At 39.3% G+C, this 21,609-nt stretch overlaps 2 protein-coding genes across 11 annotated transcripts in view; one reads left to right on the top strand and one right to left on the bottom strand.

Annotated features, from left to right (window-relative positions):
- Positions 1-4,922, top strand: part of LOC144527143 (disco-interacting protein 2 homolog C) — a 240,869-nt gene extending 235,947 nt beyond the window's left edge. For all 5 annotated transcript variants that reach the window (XM_078265043.1, XM_078265041.1, XM_078265042.1 and 2 more), the window contains one exon: positions 878-4,922. In XM_078265043.1, the coding sequence (XP_078121169.1) occupies positions 878-1,130 (253 nt within the window). In that variant the 3' untranslated portion in view covers positions 1,131-4,922. The remainder of the gene's footprint in view (positions 1-877) is intronic.
- A 6,060-nt stretch (positions 4,923-10,982) lies between these two features.
- Positions 10,983-21,609, bottom strand: part of zmynd11 (zinc finger, MYND-type containing 11) — a 41,807-nt gene continuing 31,180 nt past the window's right edge. For 5 of the 6 annotated variants that reach the window (XM_078265023.1, XM_078265026.1, XM_078265028.1 and 2 more), the window contains 4 exons: positions 18,744-18,818; positions 16,905-17,213; positions 15,621-15,806; positions 10,983-13,296 (listed from right to left, as the gene is read on the bottom strand). In XM_078265023.1, the coding sequence (XP_078121149.1) occupies positions 13,174-13,296; positions 15,621-15,806; positions 16,905-17,213; positions 18,744-18,818 (693 nt within the window). In that variant the 3' untranslated portion in view covers positions 10,983-13,173. The remainder of the gene's footprint in view (positions 13,297-15,620; positions 15,807-16,904; positions 17,214-18,743; positions 18,819-21,609) is intronic. The other variant, XM_078265027.1, reaches the window with a different exon arrangement.

Here is a 21,609-nt window from a genome sequence, read left to right as displayed (position 1 = left end):
CTAGGGCTTTTTTGACATACTATTGTCACAGCCTGGCTGTAAGACTGTGACAAAAACAGGACACACACACAATACAGTCATTTATTAATCACAAAACAACCCAAAGAAATCCAACAAATATATGGAAGGAATCTGTCGAGTCAGTAGTGCATGGAGTGGATTAGTGAAAATGTGCTGTAAAAAACAAGGAAAAGGAAGCTAAAGACACAATGCAGAGATGTGTGGTGAGGAGATCTGCCCACAGACTGGCTGCTGCTCTGGTTTATATGGCACACAATGGACCAAGGCGTGTCCCATGCCACTGGTTAGAAACAGCAGAGGAACTGAGCAGACATACTACACATAATGGGGCTGCACAACATGAGGAAAATATGCGATATGTAATAACATTGAATATTTGGATACCGATATTACTTGCAATAAATAAACAGATATCAAAGTGTTCTCAGCTCTGCATTTCTGCTACTTTAAGTATTCTGCTAAAATACAACAAACTGCTTGTTGTTTAATCATTTCCAACATTCTTATATTAAACAGATTGTACATTGTGTTGAATATAAAAGGCAGCACTGATACCTTTTTCCAGACATGCTAGATTGTGACTTTATTCAACATACTATTCTATGACTTAATATATTTTTTGACATACTATAAAAAATACTATACTATGACATTTTTGACTTCATTTTGACATACTACTATGACTTTTTCATGACTTTATTTGACTACTATACTATGAAAATTTAAAGAAACTACGGAAAAAGCCCAGACTGTATTATTGGGGGAGTCGTAAATTACGCCTATGATGCAATCATTTTTATGACCGAGATCCTGGAGGGCCGTATGTGTCATGTTGTTTCTTCCCGTGTGCCTCCAGCGCTGTGTTCACGTGGACCAACCTGCTGGTGGTGGTGGTGGAGCTGGATGGCTCGGAGCACGAGGCCCTGGACCTGGTCCCCCTAGTCACCAACGTGGTCCTGGAGGAGCACTACCTGATCGTGGGCGTGGTGGTGGTGGTCGACATCGGCGTCATCCCCATCAACTCCCGCGGCGAGAAGCAGCGCATGCACCTGCGCGACGGCTTCCTGGCCGACCAGCTGGACCCCATCTACGTGGCCTACAACATGTAGCGCCCCCCCCCGCTGGCCCATACGGAGGTTGGATGAAGGAATGCAAAGACAGTCTGCTCCTGAGACTGAAAAGAATTGAACAGGAGTCCGAGGCATGTGAAGGTTGTTGGCTTTTCAGCCCTGAATTTCTCAGGCAGCGCTCCCCCCATGGCTATGTGCTGCTGCCAACTAGCTCCACAGAATCAAGTGTTTTTGTATTTTTTTTTGTATAATTTGGAGGCAGCGGAATTTGCAGGTCTGAGAGGAAGTGCCCCCACCCCCTATCTAGAACAACCACGTTCTCCCATTTGTGCCGAGCGTTTTACCGAAAAAGTGGCAATCGTGCGTCCCGAGAGGCGGAAGAGGACAATCGTTAACAGAGAGTCTGGCTTTTAAATTTGCGTGTGGGTCACTTCAATATTTTTATCTGTAAAGTATTTGCTGAGGTTGCTCGTTTGTTTTTTTTTGTTTCGTTTTTGCCATGTCCTCGAAAAGTTCAGGCTATTTTTTTAAAAAGGATATTAACAGAAAAATACAGTGGCAAAAATGATATTTTACGATATCAACCACCTGCGCGCCGGCTTCCTGTCCGACCAGCTGGACCCCGTCTACGTGGCCTGTAACATGTAGCCAGGCCCCCCCGTCCAGAGCAAGACAGTTCTCCCATTTGTGCTGAGCATTTTATCGAAAAAGTGGCAATCGTGCGTCCCAAAAAGGCAGAAGAGGACAATCGTTATTAGAGATTCTGGCTTGTAATAATTGCGTGTGGGTCATTTCAATATTTTCCTGTTAAGTATTTGCTGAAGTTGCTTTAGTTCTGTTAGTTGTTTTTTTTAACAAGACCTCGAATAAGTTTCAGCCTATTTTTTTTTGGGAAAATGATATTTATAGGAAAACAAAACAAACTGTGGCAAAAATGGTATTTTACGATATCAACCACTTACAAAGAGCGCGATATGTTTTGATACGAGGGCGGGGTCAGTGGGGGGGGGGGGGGGTCGCAGCTGCCCTTCAACGTTACGATGAGGTACTACACGTTTGTTTCATGCTAGCTTGGTTTTTTTTTTTTTGTAAGTGTTACATTTGTTTTATTCATTATGTTCTGAAGCGTCCGTCCATTCTCAACGGGAAAATCAGAGTGCTAATAGCTAACAGCTGCAGACTTCATATCATGTAAGTATGTACAAAAAGAAACTGATTTAATTTATTTTGTTTCTCTTTTTAGAAGTATATGACGAGACGTTCAAGAATGTTTTGCTCTTGAATATTTGCTAATATAAAAAAAAATCTACAAAAGCATTGTATTATCTCGAGTGAAACTCACTCGCGTCCAGCGTATTATGGAAAAATAGAGATATATGATTATAGATTATATGAAAAGTCAAGGATTCACAGCAGAGAGAAGCAGATTGACACGCGGGGCTTTGTTATCTGCGTGTTGGTCTAAAATGTTGCAATCAGTCGAATTAGAAGTGAAGCTTTGAGGAGTTTTATTCCACAGCAAGAGTTCTGAAATCAAAGGTCTGTGCATTACTGAATTTAGGGGGGGAAAGGATAGGATAATGATATCATTTGTACTTTAAGAACCCACATGACTTATTCTAATAATAAAAAACAATTCCTTAACAATGGGCTGTGTACTCTTAACAAAAGTGTAAAGGGAACGTTAAGAGATCCAGGATCTTTGCTGAACTCTAGTGGTGACCAGCAGGAATTAAACTAACACTGACCTTACAGGGTAACTACTGTTTTTTTCAACCTGGACCCTATTTTCCTATATTTTTGTGTCTAAGTGACTGACGGGAACAACAATCTTTGACATTGGTCCAGTATTAAGTGAGATCGCTGCAGTCGGCAGCAGAGAAGCAAGCTACAATGTAAGTTAATGGGGCAATTGTCCAGCTTGTATTTACCTTTACAAAAGTGCTCCTGTTGCCACTGACAGGCTCAGATTAATATTCTAAGTATCTGACAACATTATGGAAAGGATTTCTAAGGAGGTCGACCTTTCTGTCAAAGAGTAAGATCTTAAACATAAAAACATCTGTGAAATTGCGTTCGCTAAAACCCACCAGACTCCATGTAAATAAACAGTCATTTTAGCATCGTAAAATACACTTCATTCAAAGTCGATAAAAACAAAATAAAAACCATGAAAAGCCGTTTTGGGTCGTCTTTCCACTTTTACAAACATCACAACTTTTTGGTTGAAATAAACACATAGTTCACTGATTTACATGTGAAAATATGTTGGCTCTATACACGCTAAAAGTATTGCTTTTTTTTAAATGGAGTCTGGTGGGTTTAGCGATGAGACTTCAGAGCCGTTTCTGGTTAAACAGAAAGGTCTCAAAGAGGTTTTAAAGGTCTATCTCTGAAGGGATCCTTTCCATAATGTTGTCAGACACTTAGAATATTAATCAGAGCCTGTCAGTGGCAGGGGCGTAGCACAAAATTCTGGGCCCTGTAGAAAGGCATTTTCTATGGGCCCCTCCCTGCATCCACAGCTATTCATTATAGCATCTTTTTGGGCTCTCCTCACATGAGGGCCCTGGGTACTTAGTCCCCTTTTTTCCCCCCCCCAGTCCGACGCCCCTGGTCAGTGGCAACAGGAGCACTTTTGTGAAGGTAAATACAAGCTGGACAACTGCCCTATTAACTTACATTGTAGCTTGTTTCACCGCTGCCGACTGCAGCGATCTCACTTAATACTGGACCAATGTCAAAGATTGTTGTTCCCGTCAGTCACGTAGATCAGATTCAGCTTTATTGTCATTGTGCAGAGTACAAGTACAAAGACAACGAAATGCAGTTTGCGTCCAACCAGAAGTGCAAAAAGAGCAGAAAAGTGCAATGCGATATACAAAGTATAGACAGGTGGTGCATAGACAGGACAAGAAATACAGTGCAGTGTAGACAGTAGTGTACAGTTGGTTAACAGGTGGTGGTTTAGAGTAATACAAAATGAACATAAATGTGTCGTGTATTAGCAGTTACCTTATAAGAGCAGAATACATATGGCTATGTAATATGAACAATGTATGAACAACACTTAGGAAAATAGGGTTAAGGTTGAAAAAAAAAAAAACAGAAGTTACCCTTTAACTGGAGTTTGTGCCACTTGTCTAAAATGATTAGGATTTCCCCCCTTTTGGATCACAACTCTTTAAATATCACATGTTTATTCATCAGGAAACTAATCAGATCTTTAAAATGTAAGAAATAGGAATTAAGTTTTACATTTTTCAAACTCTCCTTACTGGAATAAAACTCGTCAATTGGGGAAACGGACCAACACGCAGCAACTGGATTCTTTTTAGGAAAAAAGGTGAATCGTCATGAACACCTTCGAGTGTCACCGTGGCGACGGCAGGTAGGAGAGCAGCCTCGACTTTTTTGTTGTTGTTGTAAATACCAGAGTCAGAAAGTCCTGCATATTTTTTACACGGACCGATCAATCAGGGCTCATATACAGTGATGTCACGACAGGAACAAAAAAAGACTGAAAACAGGAAGCAGGAAGTGAAGGCGTTTCACCCAGAGGCCCTTTAAACCCGTCACAGAGCTGCGGAGGGGTCAAAGGTCGCGGGAATACCAGAATGTTGTAGTTTCAACACGCGGGAAAGAGGAGAAAAATTAAAAAATAATTAAAAAAAAGCACTTTCTTCACAGTTTGTTTCTTTCTTTTATCAGCAAAACGTATGTCGTCCCCTCCCCGGTATGTTGTTGTTTTTATAGGTTTTAAAAAGGTCTTATTTGAGTTGACTTCATGTCTTTCAATTAAATAAATATTTCAACAATTTTGACAATAAATATGGGATGTTGGTGTGTTTATTTTATTTTTTTTACGCAGGTTTTGGGAACTTGTTAAACAAATGGATCCGAAGTATGTTTAAAAAGTGTCTTTAGACCGTCTATACATAAACCGAATCACATGATATCACATTCTTATCATCATACTTTTGTTACATTGAGTTCCGGAAATGTCCAAAAAAGATTTCATTAATTTGTCTACAAATTCAGATTTAAGAAAATGTTTGTGATCAAAACTTTTTATCTGAAGATGTGAACAATCTGGTATGTTGAAGTTAACACACAAAAAAATATAGAATTTCAGAGATGAAACTCTTTACTTGATTTGAGTCTGGTTCAAAATAACTTGTTTAACATTTAAAACAATGTTAACATTGTTAACATTTTCTTATTTGAGCACGTAGCACAACTGCTGAGTTTTTATAGGAACTATTTTATTTCTTCAGTGGAAAGTAGTTCCAGTTATTCATCATCATCATCCAGAGTAATGGGAATATTACGTCTAGAAAGATATTTTGCTGTGCAATTAATTATCTCAGAAATAATTGCCATTAACAATGTAATTGTTTCCTTCAGTTAAATTTGAAAAAAAAAAAAAAGAAACTATGTATTACAATATATATAACAAAAGTTTAGGCTCAGATTAATATTCTAAGTGTCTGACAACATTATGGAAAGGATCCCTTCAGAGATAGACCTTTAAAACCTCTTTGAGACCTTTCTGTTTAACCAGAAACGGCTCTGAAGTCGCTAGCGCTAAACCCACCAGACTCCATTTAAAAAAGCAATACTTTTAGCGTGTATAGAGCCAATGTATTTTCACATGTAAATCAGTAAACTATATGTTTATTTCAACCAAAACTAGAGTTGTGATGGCTGGAAAAGTGGAAAGACGACCCAAAACTGCTTTTCAGTTTTTATTTTGTTTCTGTTGACTTTGAATGAAGTGTATTTTACGATGCTAAAATTACTGTTTATTTACATGGAGTCTGGTGGGTTTAGCGAATGCAATTTCGCGCATGTTTAATCTAAAAGAAATATAGACACTTTGTGATCCATTTCTGTGTAAAAGGGCCGCACACACCTCGTGTAAAAAAATATAAATAGCAGACTGCCCTATTTTGACGCTTGTGGAGCGGATCTCCGCGGAGCAGACGCACCACTACGGGCTGCTCTCATGCCCGGTGTCGCCAGTTTCATCGATTATAGTGAGAGTAGTGTTGGAGCCAGTGTTGGGCAAGTTACTTCCAAAATGTAATACATTATTGATTACTAGTTACTGTCATTTGAGAGTAATTAGTTATATTACAATATTACTGTCTCTGAGTTGTAACGCTTTACACTACTTGCGTTACTTTTGAGTTACTTTCACCAAAATAAAAGGGGAAGTATGACTTGGCAGGTAGCGTGTGAATTTCACCACGGGATCAACAAAGTCTCATCTTTATCCACTATATACATCATCATTTATTCATATTATTTTGTATTAGTAATCTGAATCTGCAAAGTAACTAAAGCTATGAAATAAATAGTTAAGTAAAACGTGCGCTTCAACGTCCATGTCGCAAATGTATCCGTCTCTGCAGTCAAACAGGAAATACTCTTTTCTGTGCCGAAATGTTTTCGCGGTGTTGGTGAGTTCTTAAAGTGGCCATATTATGCTCATTTTCAGGTTCATAATTGTAATTTGAGATTGTATCAGAATAGGTTTACATCACGTGTCAAACTCAAGGCCCGCGGGCCAAATCCGGCCCCTCGCAGATTATGGCCCGCATATCAATTTACGTTCACAATACATTTTGGCCCGCCTAGTTTTTGTTGCTTTTTTTTTTACAATTTGTAACTTTTTCCCATGTTGTCACGTTTGTCAAAATTTGTGTCACTTTTTGACGTTTTTTTTGGACGCTTTTTCCGACGTTTTTCTCACTTTTTCCGACGTTTTTGGGCACTTTTTTTTCTGTGACTTCTTTAGGACTTTATGTCGACCAAACTGTAAGTGAGATGACACATGCAATAAGACAGTCAAAGATATGACTTTTTTCGATTAAATAAAAGCATGTCAATGCTACATGTCTGGCCCTTGATGTGATTCTTATTTTCCAGTGTGGCCCTTAGTGAAGTTGAGTTGGACACCCATGGTTTAATTTTCAAAAAACACCATATTTTTGTGGTACTGCACATTGCTGCAGCTCCTCTTTTCACCCTGTGTTCAGGTCTCTGTTTTAGCTACAGAGTGAGACCTCACAACTTCTGTAACATCTTTGTTGGGAGTCGCACATGCGCAGTAGCTAGGTAAGGGTTACATCATCTAGCTAGCTGTTTCTCCAACTTCAGTAGTACAAGGCAGGATTAGCTGGGAGACTTCTTCTAAACGAGGACGCACTTCCAACTTTGTGTGGGATACCTGCAGAACAGGGACATGGAAGTAGTTCTATACAATTTATTTTGTAGATTAGGTTGAATGTGTGTGTGTTGTAGCAGTGTTTTGCCATTGAGAACGAGCTAGCATGCTAACGGTTAGCCCCCTAGGACCCTCGTTTCGGCTAGTGACGTAGAAAGCCGTGCTGATTTTGAACAGCTCACCCGGAGACTGAAGGCAGGACACATTCAGAAACCGTATCTCACTCAGAACAGCATGGATGAATTTTTTTCCAAGTTTGTATGCGTGTGGAAGCACCAGAGACACAAAATAACTCCCCAAAAAGATTTTTCATAATATGGACACTTTAAAAAAAGAAAACACACGCCATTAAATGTCGGGTTAAAATGTAACTCGCGTTCAGTCACCAAAAATTGGAAAAACACATGAACTTGTTGATACATTTATTTCCTCCTTGTTAGCACATAGAATATATTTATATACATATTGCTAGCTAAAGCATAAAAACAAAAAAAAAGAAATGTCAGGAGGATAGAAAATGTTAAGCCACAATTAATAGTTTACATATGGACAGAACAGAAGATGACCTACAGGAGGCGAGGACAAAAAGGAAACTTTACACTGGTTTTATTCCAGTTACAAGTACATAAATACTCTGGAAGGATTTCATCTTATACTCACATAGTATTCTGTACTATAATACTGTGGAATAAGAACAGCGAAAACGTCTGGTTACGGCGACAATCTGATCGATTGACTCACTCTTTTTTTTTAAGCTGAAAACGGCTTCAAAAGATGTTTAGCTCGACTGAAGTTCCAGAAAAATAAAAAAACATCATTGTCATATTGCATCTTTTTCTTAACATGACACAAAGAAAGAAAAAAAAGGAGCCGGACACACACACACACACACACACACACACACACACACACACACACACACACACACACACACACACACACACACACACACACACACACACACACACACACACACACACACACACACACACACACACACACACACACACACACAGTAACAAAAAAATAAAAATAACAGAGCTACAAACTGGAATGACATCAAAAACTTTTCACACCAAAATTTTGTTTTTTTTTAAACGGCTGGATGGACAAATATAAAAACAGTGAGAAAAGGGAAAAAAAATGTTTTTGGGAGAACATGCAGTTTATTGGTTTTTCAACGTGACGTTTTGAAATATTCGGATAAATCGAAGGTGCAGTGTAGCTCTAACGGTGTTATGAAATAAAAAAATAACCCCAAAAAACTAATTTTATATATATATATAGAGAGAGAGAGAGAGAGAGAGAGAGAAACAGGTATGCGTAACAGTAACACAAAGCTCAGAGTGTGGTGGGAACAACAGAAGCTGATATGATTAACGGTTGTACATTGTACAAAACTAGAACAGTCATCCAGATCACTGTGAACACAGAAGAAAGAAAACCAACTGAAATCGAATATTTGTGAATCCATTTACAATTTACATATAATATGAAGGACGAGATATTTATTTACATGTAGTGCAATGATGGAGAAATGTGAGGAAAAACACGAGAGAACGTTAAAAGAACTCTTTCCAGAAATCCAAAAAAAAGAAATCACAAGCTGCAGAAAACGCTGGATAAGAACAGAGGTCAAACTGTACAATAACATGTTACATCTTAAAGTGATACACTTAAATGAGTTCCCAAAGAAAAGACTCAAGAGACGAGTGAAGAAATAGTGTTAATGTCCTTAAAGTCTGGAACAACAGTTACCGTAAATTCTCTAATAGTGGGCCCATATTTTTGAACAATAATGGATCAAGTTACAAGTATTATCTGTGTATCAAAGCCTGATCGATCTTCCTCCTCTGTGTCACAGAGCTGCCTTGTTGTTAAAAACACGTGTTCCTTCATCACCATGAACACACACGCTGTAGTTTGTTTTGACTCAGTCTCCCACACACACACACACACACAGTCCTGCTGCCCCAAATACTCACTAGAGCACCAAATGTGGATTCATCCGCTGCTAAAAAAATAGTCCAAACAAATGCTTTACTTCCTCCTGTTTGTTTGATTAAAAACTACAGTGACCAGCTGTATCTGTAGAAACTGTATGTTTGTGTTTTTAAAGATTGTAAGTCTTCAGTAGGAACCAATAAGCTTGGAGCCGGGAGCCACAAACAGTTCAATCCCAAAACGGTGTGCAGGGGCGCCCAGGTAGCTCAGTACTATATATAGTACTCGTTTGGTGGGCGTGTCTCTCGTTGATTGGCTGTGTCCCAGGTGATACCCAATCAGCAGAGACGGGTCTGTAAACTCGTGGTAATAAAAAGCCCCCCCCCCCCCAGTCTAAATAAACGCTTTGCTATGTTTTGTCGGGGCTGAACGTAGCCGTGCATTTGTGCTTTAGGCTGCCGTTTATGAATCTCTTCACACTTCCTGTACGCATTCCACAATAAAAGCCTTCCCAGGAAATAGAAGATGTATATAACAATGTCCCAGTTCCATACGTCACACCAATTCTAAGCAAGTCTGCAGTGACTTTACACTGGAAAAAAAAAAAAAAGTAATTAAGAAAATAATCAATCAAGCAAAAAAATATGTAGTTATTGCTCAAAAGTGAGGATTTGGTCTTCTGTTTGATTTGATGTAAATTGAATATCTTTTGGTGTTGAATGGACAAAACTGGTAATAATAAATAAAAATAGATGGGAAAAGAATCAATAATGGAAATAATAAAGTTGACAAAAGGACTTGGAGGAGCTACTCCGGTGGTTCTCCAAGATCATCTCACAAAAGAAAAGAAAACCATTCAAGATTTTGTCAAACTTTTTGCTCTCTTAATACGGTTGATTGGCAGTTGAAGTACAAAGTTGCAATTTAAACTGCAATTCAAATGGGTGTACTTTTTGTGTAGTAAGTGCAAAAACAGTATAAGAATATAAGGGTATAGTACACACTTGATTCAGATAGTATGTAGTACAGAATTGGGACTACTAGCTACAGAAATATATCAAGATGAAAAAGTATAAAATCTTTGAAAAACTGTTTGTTTTGTCTGTTGGCTCGTGTATTGCATTCGTTCCTGTTGAATGGAAGAGTGACTTGATGTTCTGGTCATCTAAAAGCAGAAATCAGTCACCATGACAACTGATAGGTAGTACATACTGGATACAATTAATACGCGATGTGGAATTTGCACCTGAACTGATGAAGGAAGTTCTGCGTTTTCATTTACAGCAAAAAAGAAGCAACGGGACTTTAAAACATGATACAAAAAATAAAAAAAATAAAAAGAGTTTGCTATAAAAGTCTGATTCTCTCTTTAGTGGAGGTGAAATCAGAGATTATCAAAATCAATCATTAAGAAAGGGTCCTGCCCACTACGTGAGAATTTACGGTATTTTATTCGTCATGTTAACAGAAGCACAAATCTGTGTGTAAAAACAAAGCGCTGCGTCTATACTGAGTATAGCTCAATTATTTATTCCTCCGTTCAGTCAAACCTTCATTACCGAGGAAACAGTCAACAAACTTTAAAAGTCACACTTCCTCAAAAGAAAATCAAAAACTGGCAATTTTATTGCCAGTTTTTGGGAGAATAAAAAGAAAAAGGTTTCCAAGCACCACATTATACACCATCGACACTCGACATCCAGTGCAGGAAAAGATAGAAAAGATTCATTTGATCATTCACATTTGCATATTGTTTATATTGGTCCATCCGTCGTCACTGCTTATTATTAAACACCAGCGAGCTCCTGGTCTTTTTTTTGTTGTTGTTTTTTTTGTTTTTAACCATAATGAAAGAAAAAAGACAAACTATGAAACTATCAACATGCATGTCGCCTTTAGTGCGAGGATGAGAAACCAAAAAAAAAAGAAGAGAGGCAGGCACTGACCACCAACTACAGCGTAAGCAGTGAAAGAGTCACTTGGGGTTAGGAAGAAAAGAAAAGATATATGATTTTCGAGTGTACATCACTATTAAAAAAAAAAAAAAAAAATGACACTGGCGACGCTCGGAAAAATATACATCATTATTATTTTAAAGTGCTCATATTATGCTCATTTTCAAGTTCATACTTGTATTTAGAGGTTATATCAGAATAAGTTTACATGGTTTAATTTTCAAAAAACACCATATTTTTGTTGTACTGCACATTGCTGCAGCTCCTCTTTTCACCCTGTGTGTTGAGCTCTCTGTTTTAGCTACAGAGTGAGACCTCTCACTGCTGTAACATCTTTGTTGGGAGTCGCACATGCTCAGTAGCTAGGTAAGGACTACTAGCCAGTCAGAAGCAGAGTATGAGGCGTGCCCTGACAGTACCTAGGTAAGGACTACTAGCCAGTCAGAAGCAGAGTATGAGGGCGTGGCACGCTAGCAGCTAGGCGAGCATTATAACGTGTGTTACAAAGTGACGCACGTTAGGCTGGACTACAATAGAGAAAAGGCTGGACTACAATAGAGAAAAGGCTGGACTACAATAGAGCTGTTTGGAGCAGTTTGTGAACAGTGTTTTCTGTTGGAGATGGTAAGTCCCTTTGGGGGGGGACTTTGGGCTTTTTCACTTTGTAAACCTATAACGTGCACAAAAAAAGATATATATAACATGATAAAGGAAAGGGGAAAAGCCAAAAAGCATAATATGAGCACTTTAAGGTTTTTGGAGGGGGGCGCAGGAGGAGGGAGGACACACCAGATCTTCTCAGGTAGGTTCAAGAAAATGTCAGATTTTTTTTTTGTGGCAATATTACAAGCATTTGGGTTGTTAAGAAAGCAAAAGAAATGTTCACAAAAAAAAGAAAGTGGGGGGAAAAAAAAAAAACTGTCAAGTCATGAAAACCTCTCTAAGATCCAGCTCAGGGAAGATTGCGCTACAATTCCCCAATTTAGAACCAATTAAAATGTTAGTTTTAATATCCGACTCGTAAAAAAACGTCTATTCACACAAAAACAAAAAGAGCCCCAAAATGTGCATAATATCATCATCATAATAATACATTGAAGATTTATTTTGTCGGCGTCTTTTTAATGCCGACCTCGTGACCCTGTTCCCAATAAATGACTTGAGCACAATAAGAGTTTTAGGTAGAAATGATAAAAAGGTGCTATTCGTCACCGCAACAGTTTCATGAAATGAAAAAAAATATATATGTGTTAACGTCGGTGAGCCAAGTCATCTACAAATTAATATCTTAGGTAGTTTTTTGTCTTTTTTTGTCTTTTTTTTTTTTTGAAATAGGTTTTCTCTAAGGAAGCGGAGCTCGTTGGATGCTGCGATAGTACTTACGGTATGTTTTCAGTTTTTCTTGTAAGATCGACAGTGTGTATTGGTTTGCATTTACAGTACGAAAAGTGATTTTATTTAAAAATTCAGGTAATAAAATCTTGTCAGTCAACGCGCATCTGCTTACGACACACTTAAATAACACATTCTCGGACACAAGCTCAAAATTAGCACTTCAGTAGAGAAAGGAAAAAAAACCCCAAAAGAAATCTGAATAAGAAACCAACGCAAAAACCCACGCCATGACTCTGCATTCGAGCCGTGCTCTCGAGCAATCTGTTCGCGATTCAGGGGGACAGAACAAAAGATAGAAAGAAAAAAAAATATCAATGTTAAATAATAGAAAATGAAAAAACAAAAAAAAAGGGAACAAATTGCTCTTTTCACGCAGAAAACATCGGGTCCACAAAGTTTTCAGGAAGGCAATAAGAGAAGCAGAAGAGAGAGGTGTGTGTGTGGGTGCGTGCGTGTGTGTGTGTGTGTTGTAGACACTGACTGACAGGAAGAGGAGAAGGCGAGAGCCAATGGCGTGCTGTGTGAGGTCAGAAGGGGGAGGGAGGGAGGGGCTTGTTCATCTCTTCCTGCGGCAGGTCCGTTTGTGGTCGGCGTGCCAGTGCTCCTGCTGACACTTGATGGAGCAGTACGAAGTGTTCCAGCAGCAGTGGTACATGGCCTCCTCCTCGCAGTTGTAACACTGCAAACCACACAAACAGGGCCCGGTTAGAAGAGCAAGGGCCAAAAGGAAAGGATAGGGAAGATACACCAGCTTTTTTAAAACATTGATCAAAAGTCATTTACAGCGTGGAAGCAAGAATACACAAACAGAGACTGGAGCAGTGGTGCTCATTGCGCGGCTCGCGAGCCTCCTGCGGCTCACCAAGCTTTCATTTTGTGGCTCGCACGGCAGTAAATAATACGGTGATATGATTACGCAGTCAACACAGATATTTCATAAAACATTAAAAAAAAATAGGGATGCGTCGAATCTAGGATTCGGCTTCGGCCGAATATTGGGCTTTTTGAAGATTATTTTCCCACCGAACCCTACGCTTGCACTACGCTGGTCGACGTAATGACGGCGTCGTTGATTACGGGAAGGTGTTTACGTAGGTGGAGCGTTCAATGCAGTAGGCTGTGAGAACGTGAAAATGGAACTCGTGAGCAGAAAAAGTGTTGTTTGGCAGTACTTTCAGTCAAAAGAAGGCCATTCAAGTCCAGCTACATGTTCAATCTGCAATGCAGATTTGTCTGGTGGTGGCGAGGACCCTAAACACTACACAACATCACCGCTGTTAACACATCTGGTATGAAACATCCGAAAGAATACCAGTTGTGCATGAAGGAATCTACAGACAGCAGCCAAAACGCAGCAACTTCAGGTACGGCAAAGGAAGGACAGTCACTGTTTACTTCATTAATGTGTTTACTGTGTTCATGGACTGAGGACAGGAGGAGGATTTGGTATTCGGTTTCGGCAGAATCTTAACCAGTGGATTAGTTATTCGGCCGAACCCCAAAAATCTGGATTCGGTGCATCCCTAAGTCCGCTCTATTACAAAAAAAATTATATTAAAAAAAATACCCAAAACAGCGGCATTACAAGATGGAAATATAGACTAGAAAAGATATTTAAAGGTGCTCTGCCCTTCCACCCATAACACTGACTCACTGCAGAGTTGCCAGTTTGGGCTTTGGGTCTTTCCAGCTCTTAACTCCGAATGTGCTCTCAAATGGTTAAATAAATGATGGGCCAATGTAGAAAACATTACATATTGTATGTTCAGGGATGACAGATAGATAAGCAGACATGCTATTTATGACTGGGTGTAACCTTTGATACTTTGCGTTTAAAGTGGCTCTCCTATTGACTTTGTCCTCTCGGTGTGGTGAAGACCACTGGACTACAGCATTCAAATCCAAATACACGATTGGACTGCGTGTGAACCAAGGGGAAGATAAAGTCACTCTAATGCAACGCTAAAAATAAGCATACGTTTCGAGTTAAATCACAGAAAAAGCTGGAGAGAATCTCTCCGTTGTATCACTTTGAATTGTAACTAAATGTGAATAGAAGTGTAATTGTAATTACTGTAAACAGTACGTATAGCATAGAAAAACTGAATACATTTACTAAATGTTAAGATGATGCGTTGGATGAGGATCGGGGCTTTTTCTAAGACTTCATTTGAACCTCCAAAATGCTGCATATACCAACAAACACCGCATGTAACAACTAGGGCTGCCGCGGTTACCGCATGTTGCTTATAGGGTCCCAGACTGCAGAAAGACCAAATATCATTTGTTCCTCTGTCAATATCTCTGCTGAATCAACATAGGAGGGCAAAGAAGTGATAGTTTCTCCCCACACACACACTTTCATCTATATATTTATGGCTATCTAAGACCACTCTTGCAGGGCAGGATTATTAATTATTTATGGGTTTTTTGTTTTTTTTATAATGATGCCTATATGTTTTTAGCTTTTTGTCTTGGTTGTTGTGTTGTAATTGTTGGAGCTTGTATTGCAAGACAAATTTCTGTGTCTACGGACAACATCCATCCATCCCATCATCCCTCCATCCATCCATCCCTCCATCTAATCCCATCCCTCCATCCATCCCTCCATCTAATCCCATCCCTCCATCCATCCCTCCATCTAATCCCATCCCTCCATCTATCCATCCATCCATCCCTCCATCCCTCCCATCCTTTTGGCCACTACTATAAATAAATGACTTAATGATTCCGGTCAACACTCTGGTTTTAGATCAGGAAACGATTAACACTTTAGACTTTTTTTCCCCAGGGGGAAATTCTTTGTCATGAAAACCGTACGTTAGCATGCTAACAGACACACAAAAGTACAAACATAACAGGGTGACATGTAGAGAAAGAACAGAGTGGCAGTGATTTATCTGGGTCTCTTGTTAAAAACTGTAGTTACAAACATTCAAATTTAAATGTTTTGAGCTGAAACCACGAGTAAAGGCAGCTAATGTGTTTTTCCCCAGAACTCACCCACTGCTTCTTCTTGGTCTGGGAGATGAGCTGTTTGTGTTGGCCCACCACCTTCTTCACCTCCTCCACCAGCTCCTCTTTACACTTCTCCTTCACCTGTTTACACTTCCGCTCCATCTCCGTCTGAGCTCCGGCCACCGCCTTACTCACCGCCTGGCGCTTCTCCTCCTCCATCTCCGTGCGGAGCTGAGGGGACAGAGGCAGGCTGGGAGTTTAAAACTGAGACTCTCTCACAGGTAGGGCTGGGTAGCGTTCAAAAATATTCAATGGCGGTACCAACACCGTGACTTCGATACCGGTTCCTAAACGATACTTTTTTTCCTATTATCAATTTTATAAAACAAAACAAAATTACAACATTGCGGCACAAATGTATTTGTATTTCTTTAAGATTATTTTGGGGCATTTTAGGCCTTTATTATATTGGACAGCTGAATATGTGAAAGGGGAGAGAGAGAGAGGGGGGGAAATGACATGCAGCAAAGGGCCGCAGGTGGGAGTCAAACCTGCGGCCGCTGCGTCGAGGAGTAAACCTCTATATATGGGCGCTCAGGTGTGCTATCCGGGCGGCCGGCACAAATCTTTTTATTAATTTTCCAGCTCCTACTACGTGAGCCCTGTCTCTCTGCGTACCGTAGAGTTTGTGTGTCTACGACGTGTAACGTTAGACAGCCAATCATGCTGCGTGCTGATTGGCTCACTGATGCTGATTATATTTACTCCTTAGTAGGGCTGCACAATATATATATATATATATATATACACACACATTTTTTTTTTTTTTACCGCCATCGCGATATCAACTGGCGCAATAAACACACGGTGAAAGCCTGCAACATATCGCATAAGATGCTCCGAGATTTTTTTGTTAGTTGAAAGAAAATATCAGTAGAAAACTTAAAATGTAACTGTCTCTTATTTTAGCGGTGCCTTTTACTTTCAATTCAATGTTCAGTTTGTTCAATGAAAGAACGCTGGAAAGTATTTGCTTTCATTGGTTTTAAATTCAACAAGCAATGGGTTGTATTTAAGCCGAACACTGAAAGCAGCAGAACGGAGTACACTTTAAGTTAGTTTGTTTATCGCAAGTAATATCGCAATAACGATATCCCAAAACAGGTTTGTTTACACATTTCAGGCAGCCCTACTCCTTAGGTATTGAAATTGGGTACTGAATGACGAGGCATTTTTCAATATTTGATACTTTAGAAAAGTATCGAACTCGGTACCCAGCCCTCCTCACAGATGCTGACCTTGGACGATCATAAAACACACAAAACGCACCTTCTCCAGAGCCTCTCGGACGACCCTCTCCGTCTCCCGCTTGTTGTCGGCCTTCATCATCTCCTTGACGTCGTTGAAGACCTTGGTGTACTTCTCGTGGCACATGTTCTGGCAGGCGCCGTCGCTGTTGGTCTGGGTGCCGCGGTGGAGCGTGCGCGGCGACCCGCCGCTGGCCTTCTTGGTCTGCGTGGACACCGACAGCTTCTCGGGCTGCTGGGGCGCCGAGGACACGGGGATCTCCTGGCTGGAGCTGACCGCCTCCATCTCGGGCTCCGGGTCCTGGTGAAGAGACGGGCAGTGAAGCACAGACTGAAAGTCAGATTTAAAAAAAGAAGAGGAGGAGACACATTTTTAGGTGTTATAGAGAAACTCTTCTTCTGCAAGGTTCACTAAGTTACATTTAAAGACCTCTTTAATACTTGTTTCACCATCAAACCAGGCAAAGTATAAAAGTATGCCAGAAGGGACTATATGGCCTACAATGATTCATTACATAATTTGTTTTTGTAGATCTTCCCAGCAGTAACAACAATAATTCTGAATGATACTATCGAACAAATAATTACAACTTAGATCTGGATAAGTGGCATTCAATGAATGGAACCTGTGAATGATTAAAGGAACACGCAGACTTATTGGGACTTTAGCTTATTCCCCGTATCCCCCAGAGTTAGATAAGTTACATATACTTCTCATCTCCGTACCCGAAGGGTATGTATGGACTTATCTAACTCTGGGGGTTACGGTGAATAAGATAAAGTCCCAATAAGTCGGCGTGTTCCTTTAACTAATTTAAGTTTCTGCTCAAATCGACACACATGCCCATTATGAGACAACGAGCTTCCTGGCTGCTTTAGCTGCAGCAGTGACAGTGATTGGCTGACTGAAACTCCACCAAAAAAACAGCACAGTTCACGGTAGAAACAATCCCACTTTATTTTATAAATATGCATAATAAATGTAAAACTGTAAAATAAATAAATGATGTGTCGCGACAGCAAAAGAGAAGACATTAAAGCCTTTTCTCAGGCCTATAAGGAAACTCAATTCAAGACTTGAAGACGACCTGCAGAAAGCCTGGATGTTAGACCTACATTAGCTTCCTGAAAACAAAAAAATTAAGATATTATCGGCCACTTCTGGTGACATATTATTGTCTCAACACTTCCTGTGAAACTTCACTACCTTGCTGTTGCAAAGACTGGGGTACTTTCCATAAGATCATCGCTCAATACATATCAAACCAGCTATTAGGCTAACTGAAATAAAACCATGCCAATCTCTAGGTATGGTGAAGGGTATGTGATGATGTTGGGGGGGGGGCTATTTTAATTCCAAAGGCCAAGGGAACTTTATCAGGATCATAGTATCCTGGATCCATGAAATAACTGGCCTTTAAAAATAAACATCTCCCTGCCTCTATGGGAATTTAACATAGGGGTGTACTGACTTATGCCCCCTGTATTTTAAGGAAGAACATTTATTTATTCACGATACATTATTCATTCAGAAAGAAAATTGGTGTCCTTAAAGATTGGATTTTTCCTCATTTTTTTAATTAAGGCATTAAGATCAATTTCCAAAAGATGATTTTTGTATTCCTCTTTTTAGTCAACCACAACCATTTTCATAAGGATAGAGAGCGTTTCTAAAAACCCAAAACGTATTCGTAATAATGGTACAGATTTTGCAATCTAGCTCTGCAATAAGCTAACAGATAAGACTGACACACTAACCAAAGCAGACCATACATTTGTCCCAACTACTAACAGATATTATCTGTGTAGCCACATTGTGGTTTTGACAGAATATTATGTGCGTGATGAGAGTCTAACTTACACTGGCTTCTTCTTTGGGTTCGACTATTTGAGTTCGACGGCTTTTCTTGGCCTTGGGCTCCAGGCTGCTTTTGAGCTGGAAAAAAAAAAAAAAGGGAAAAGAACAAAACTAAATATTACAAAATAAACTATTGGTAAAATGTCTTAAATGTGTTCTTTTCCTGTTTCCAATACAGACTGAGAAAACACTTATTTATTTGAAGCATTTCACTTAATAATTAGGAGGGAACCTGGAAGCTACAAACATTCATTTTGAAACAGTTACAAAAGTTTTTAATTATCTGTATTTTTGAAAGATAGAGAGATAGATAGATAGATAGATAGATAGAGCGATAGATAGAGAGAGAGACAGAGAGATAGAGAGATAGAGAGAGAGATAGATCGATAGAGAGACAGATAGAGAGATAGACAGATAGAGACAGATAGAGAGATAGATAGACAGATAGAGAGATAGATAGAGAGATCGATAGATAGATAGAGAGACAGATAGAGAGATAGATAGAGAGATAGAGAGACAGATAGAGAGATAGAGAGACAGATAGAGAGATAGATAGAGAGATAGAGAGACCGATAGAGAGACAGATAGAGAGACAGATAGAGAGATAGAGAGATAGATAGAGAGAGAGAGATAGATAGAGAGATAGAGAGAGACAGATAGAGAGACAGATAGAGAGACAGAGAGATCGATAGATAGATAGATAGATAGATAGAGAGACAGATAGAGAGATAGATCGATAGATAGAGAGACAGATAGAGAGACAGATAGAGAGACAGAGAGATCGATAGATAGAGAGACAGATAGAGAGATAGATAGATAGAGAGACAGATAGACAGATAGACAGATAGAGAGATAGAGAGACCGATAGAGAGATCGATAGACAGATAGAGAGATCGATAGACAGATAGAGAGACAGATAGAGAGATAGAGAGACAGATAGAGAGACAGATAGAGAGATCGATAGATAGATAGAGAGACAGATAGACAGAGAGACAGATAGAGAGAGACAGATAGAGAGACAGATAGAGAGACAGATAGAGAGACAGATAGAGAGAGACAGATAGAGAGATATTGTATTCATCCCAAAGGGAAATTTTAGGCATCCAGTAGCTCAGACAACCATAACACAACAAACACACACACACACATATATATATCTCACATACATAAAAATCACTCACAGACATTTAAAGGGTTAACAATTTGTGAAGTGATTACAAAGGTCTGGTATGGACTGACTATGATGATGCAATGACCATGATAAGGTGCTATGGCAGAGTGTGTTCAGTGGTGGTAGTGCAAATGTGAACAGTGCAGGGCTTGAACAGTGCAATAGCTTATTATTAAATATTAGGTAAGACTTTACTTGAAGGTATCTCCATAAGAGTGACATGACACATGAACCCCGACCATAACTTGTCATGACAAAAACCGAATGACACTTACTAAAAGAAGCTTTGTCATAAACGTTTATGACTTGTTTATAATGTTTATGACTCATTCATGACAGTGTCATGTCACTCTTATGTAGATACCTTCAAGTAAAGTGTAACCAAATATTAACTAGGACTATGAAAAGACAAGAATGTAAACATAATAGAATTGCTTGACAAACAATAATATACTTTAAGAACAATATATAGCAGGGAATAAGTTATAAGATGTACATGTTATGACCACAGTCCAGATTGTGTAAGAAAGATGGTGTACAGTGAAAAAAAAACGTCTTTGACTACTTGAGAAATGTTTTAGCTATAATTCCTCTGAATGAAAGATTTCTTTTACAGAGCCACTTAAAAGAAAACACTGCCAACCATGTAAAAGATACCTGCAAAGTTGTTGTACTGACATTGTGCAGTTCAGCCACCAGGTGGCAATGTTTACTGTATTTATCTACAGTGGTTCAGTTTATGTATTTCAACTTGGTTCATCCTCTCATTTTTGTTCCTCTCGTTCTCTAAAGCACTGTAGAACTTTGGTTTAAATAAGTTTCACACTAAACTACCGCTGGGTTTGGGGTTTTAGTGAAAGTTTGCAGCAGCCTGGTAGGAAAAATGAAGTGAAAATCCTCAGAGGAAGTTTTGGAAAACACTGAATGTTTTTTTTAGTCAAATTTGAAATATATATTAAATATATTTTTTTCTTTTTTTTTTATAAATGATTTTAGGGATATGGAGCATTTGAAGATACTCCAAGAGGTGACGGCGGGGTATTCAGTTTAAGCGTCATTCGTCAAGAAACTTTTTTTTTTTTTAAATAAAAAAAAATTTAAAAAATGCAATTTCCCCATACATTTTCTGTCTCTTTGTGGGATTTGGTCTCGTTGGTAACACTTTACTTGAAGGTATCTACATAAGAGTGACATGACACTGTCATGAAACATGAACCCTAACTCGAACCCAACGGGGTAAGCATCGCTTCAGAGCTCGAACCTCCTATGGCGCCATTTTGATGCTACCTAACGATCCCGTGACGTTAGCATTCCATTGACTGCCATTCATTTTGGCGTCACTTTGACAGCGAATAACTTTACATTTGAAGCGTTTAAAGACTTTATTTGTCCAGTGTTTATTTCTAAAGAAACACGAAAATGTATAAAAGGCTCCATTACCTTGTACCTCACGTTATGGCTCCGTAGCAGGCGTTTTTATAAAAATATATATAAAAACGATTGTGTCATAACCACGCGACGAATGATTGAGATTTGTCTTGGCACAGCTACCAGAAGACTTACAACTTTCAGACAGGTTGCTCACGTCACATTTACGTCGTCTCTCTCAGTTGGAGGCTACTCAGTAACGCTCAGCGCTCACCGGAAAAGTGCTTCTAATATCCTTCACTGGTCTCCGTCCAGAGCAACGGGATCTGT

The sequence above is a fragment of the Sander vitreus genome, chromosome 12, assembly GCF_031162955.1.
Source record: "Sander vitreus isolate 19-12246 chromosome 12, sanVit1, whole genome shotgun sequence".
Classification (NCBI taxonomy): domain Eukaryota; kingdom Metazoa; phylum Chordata; class Actinopteri; order Perciformes; family Percidae; genus Sander; species Sander vitreus.
Note: the sequence above shows the minus strand (reverse complement) of the source record. Positions and strands in the feature narration are given on the sequence as shown.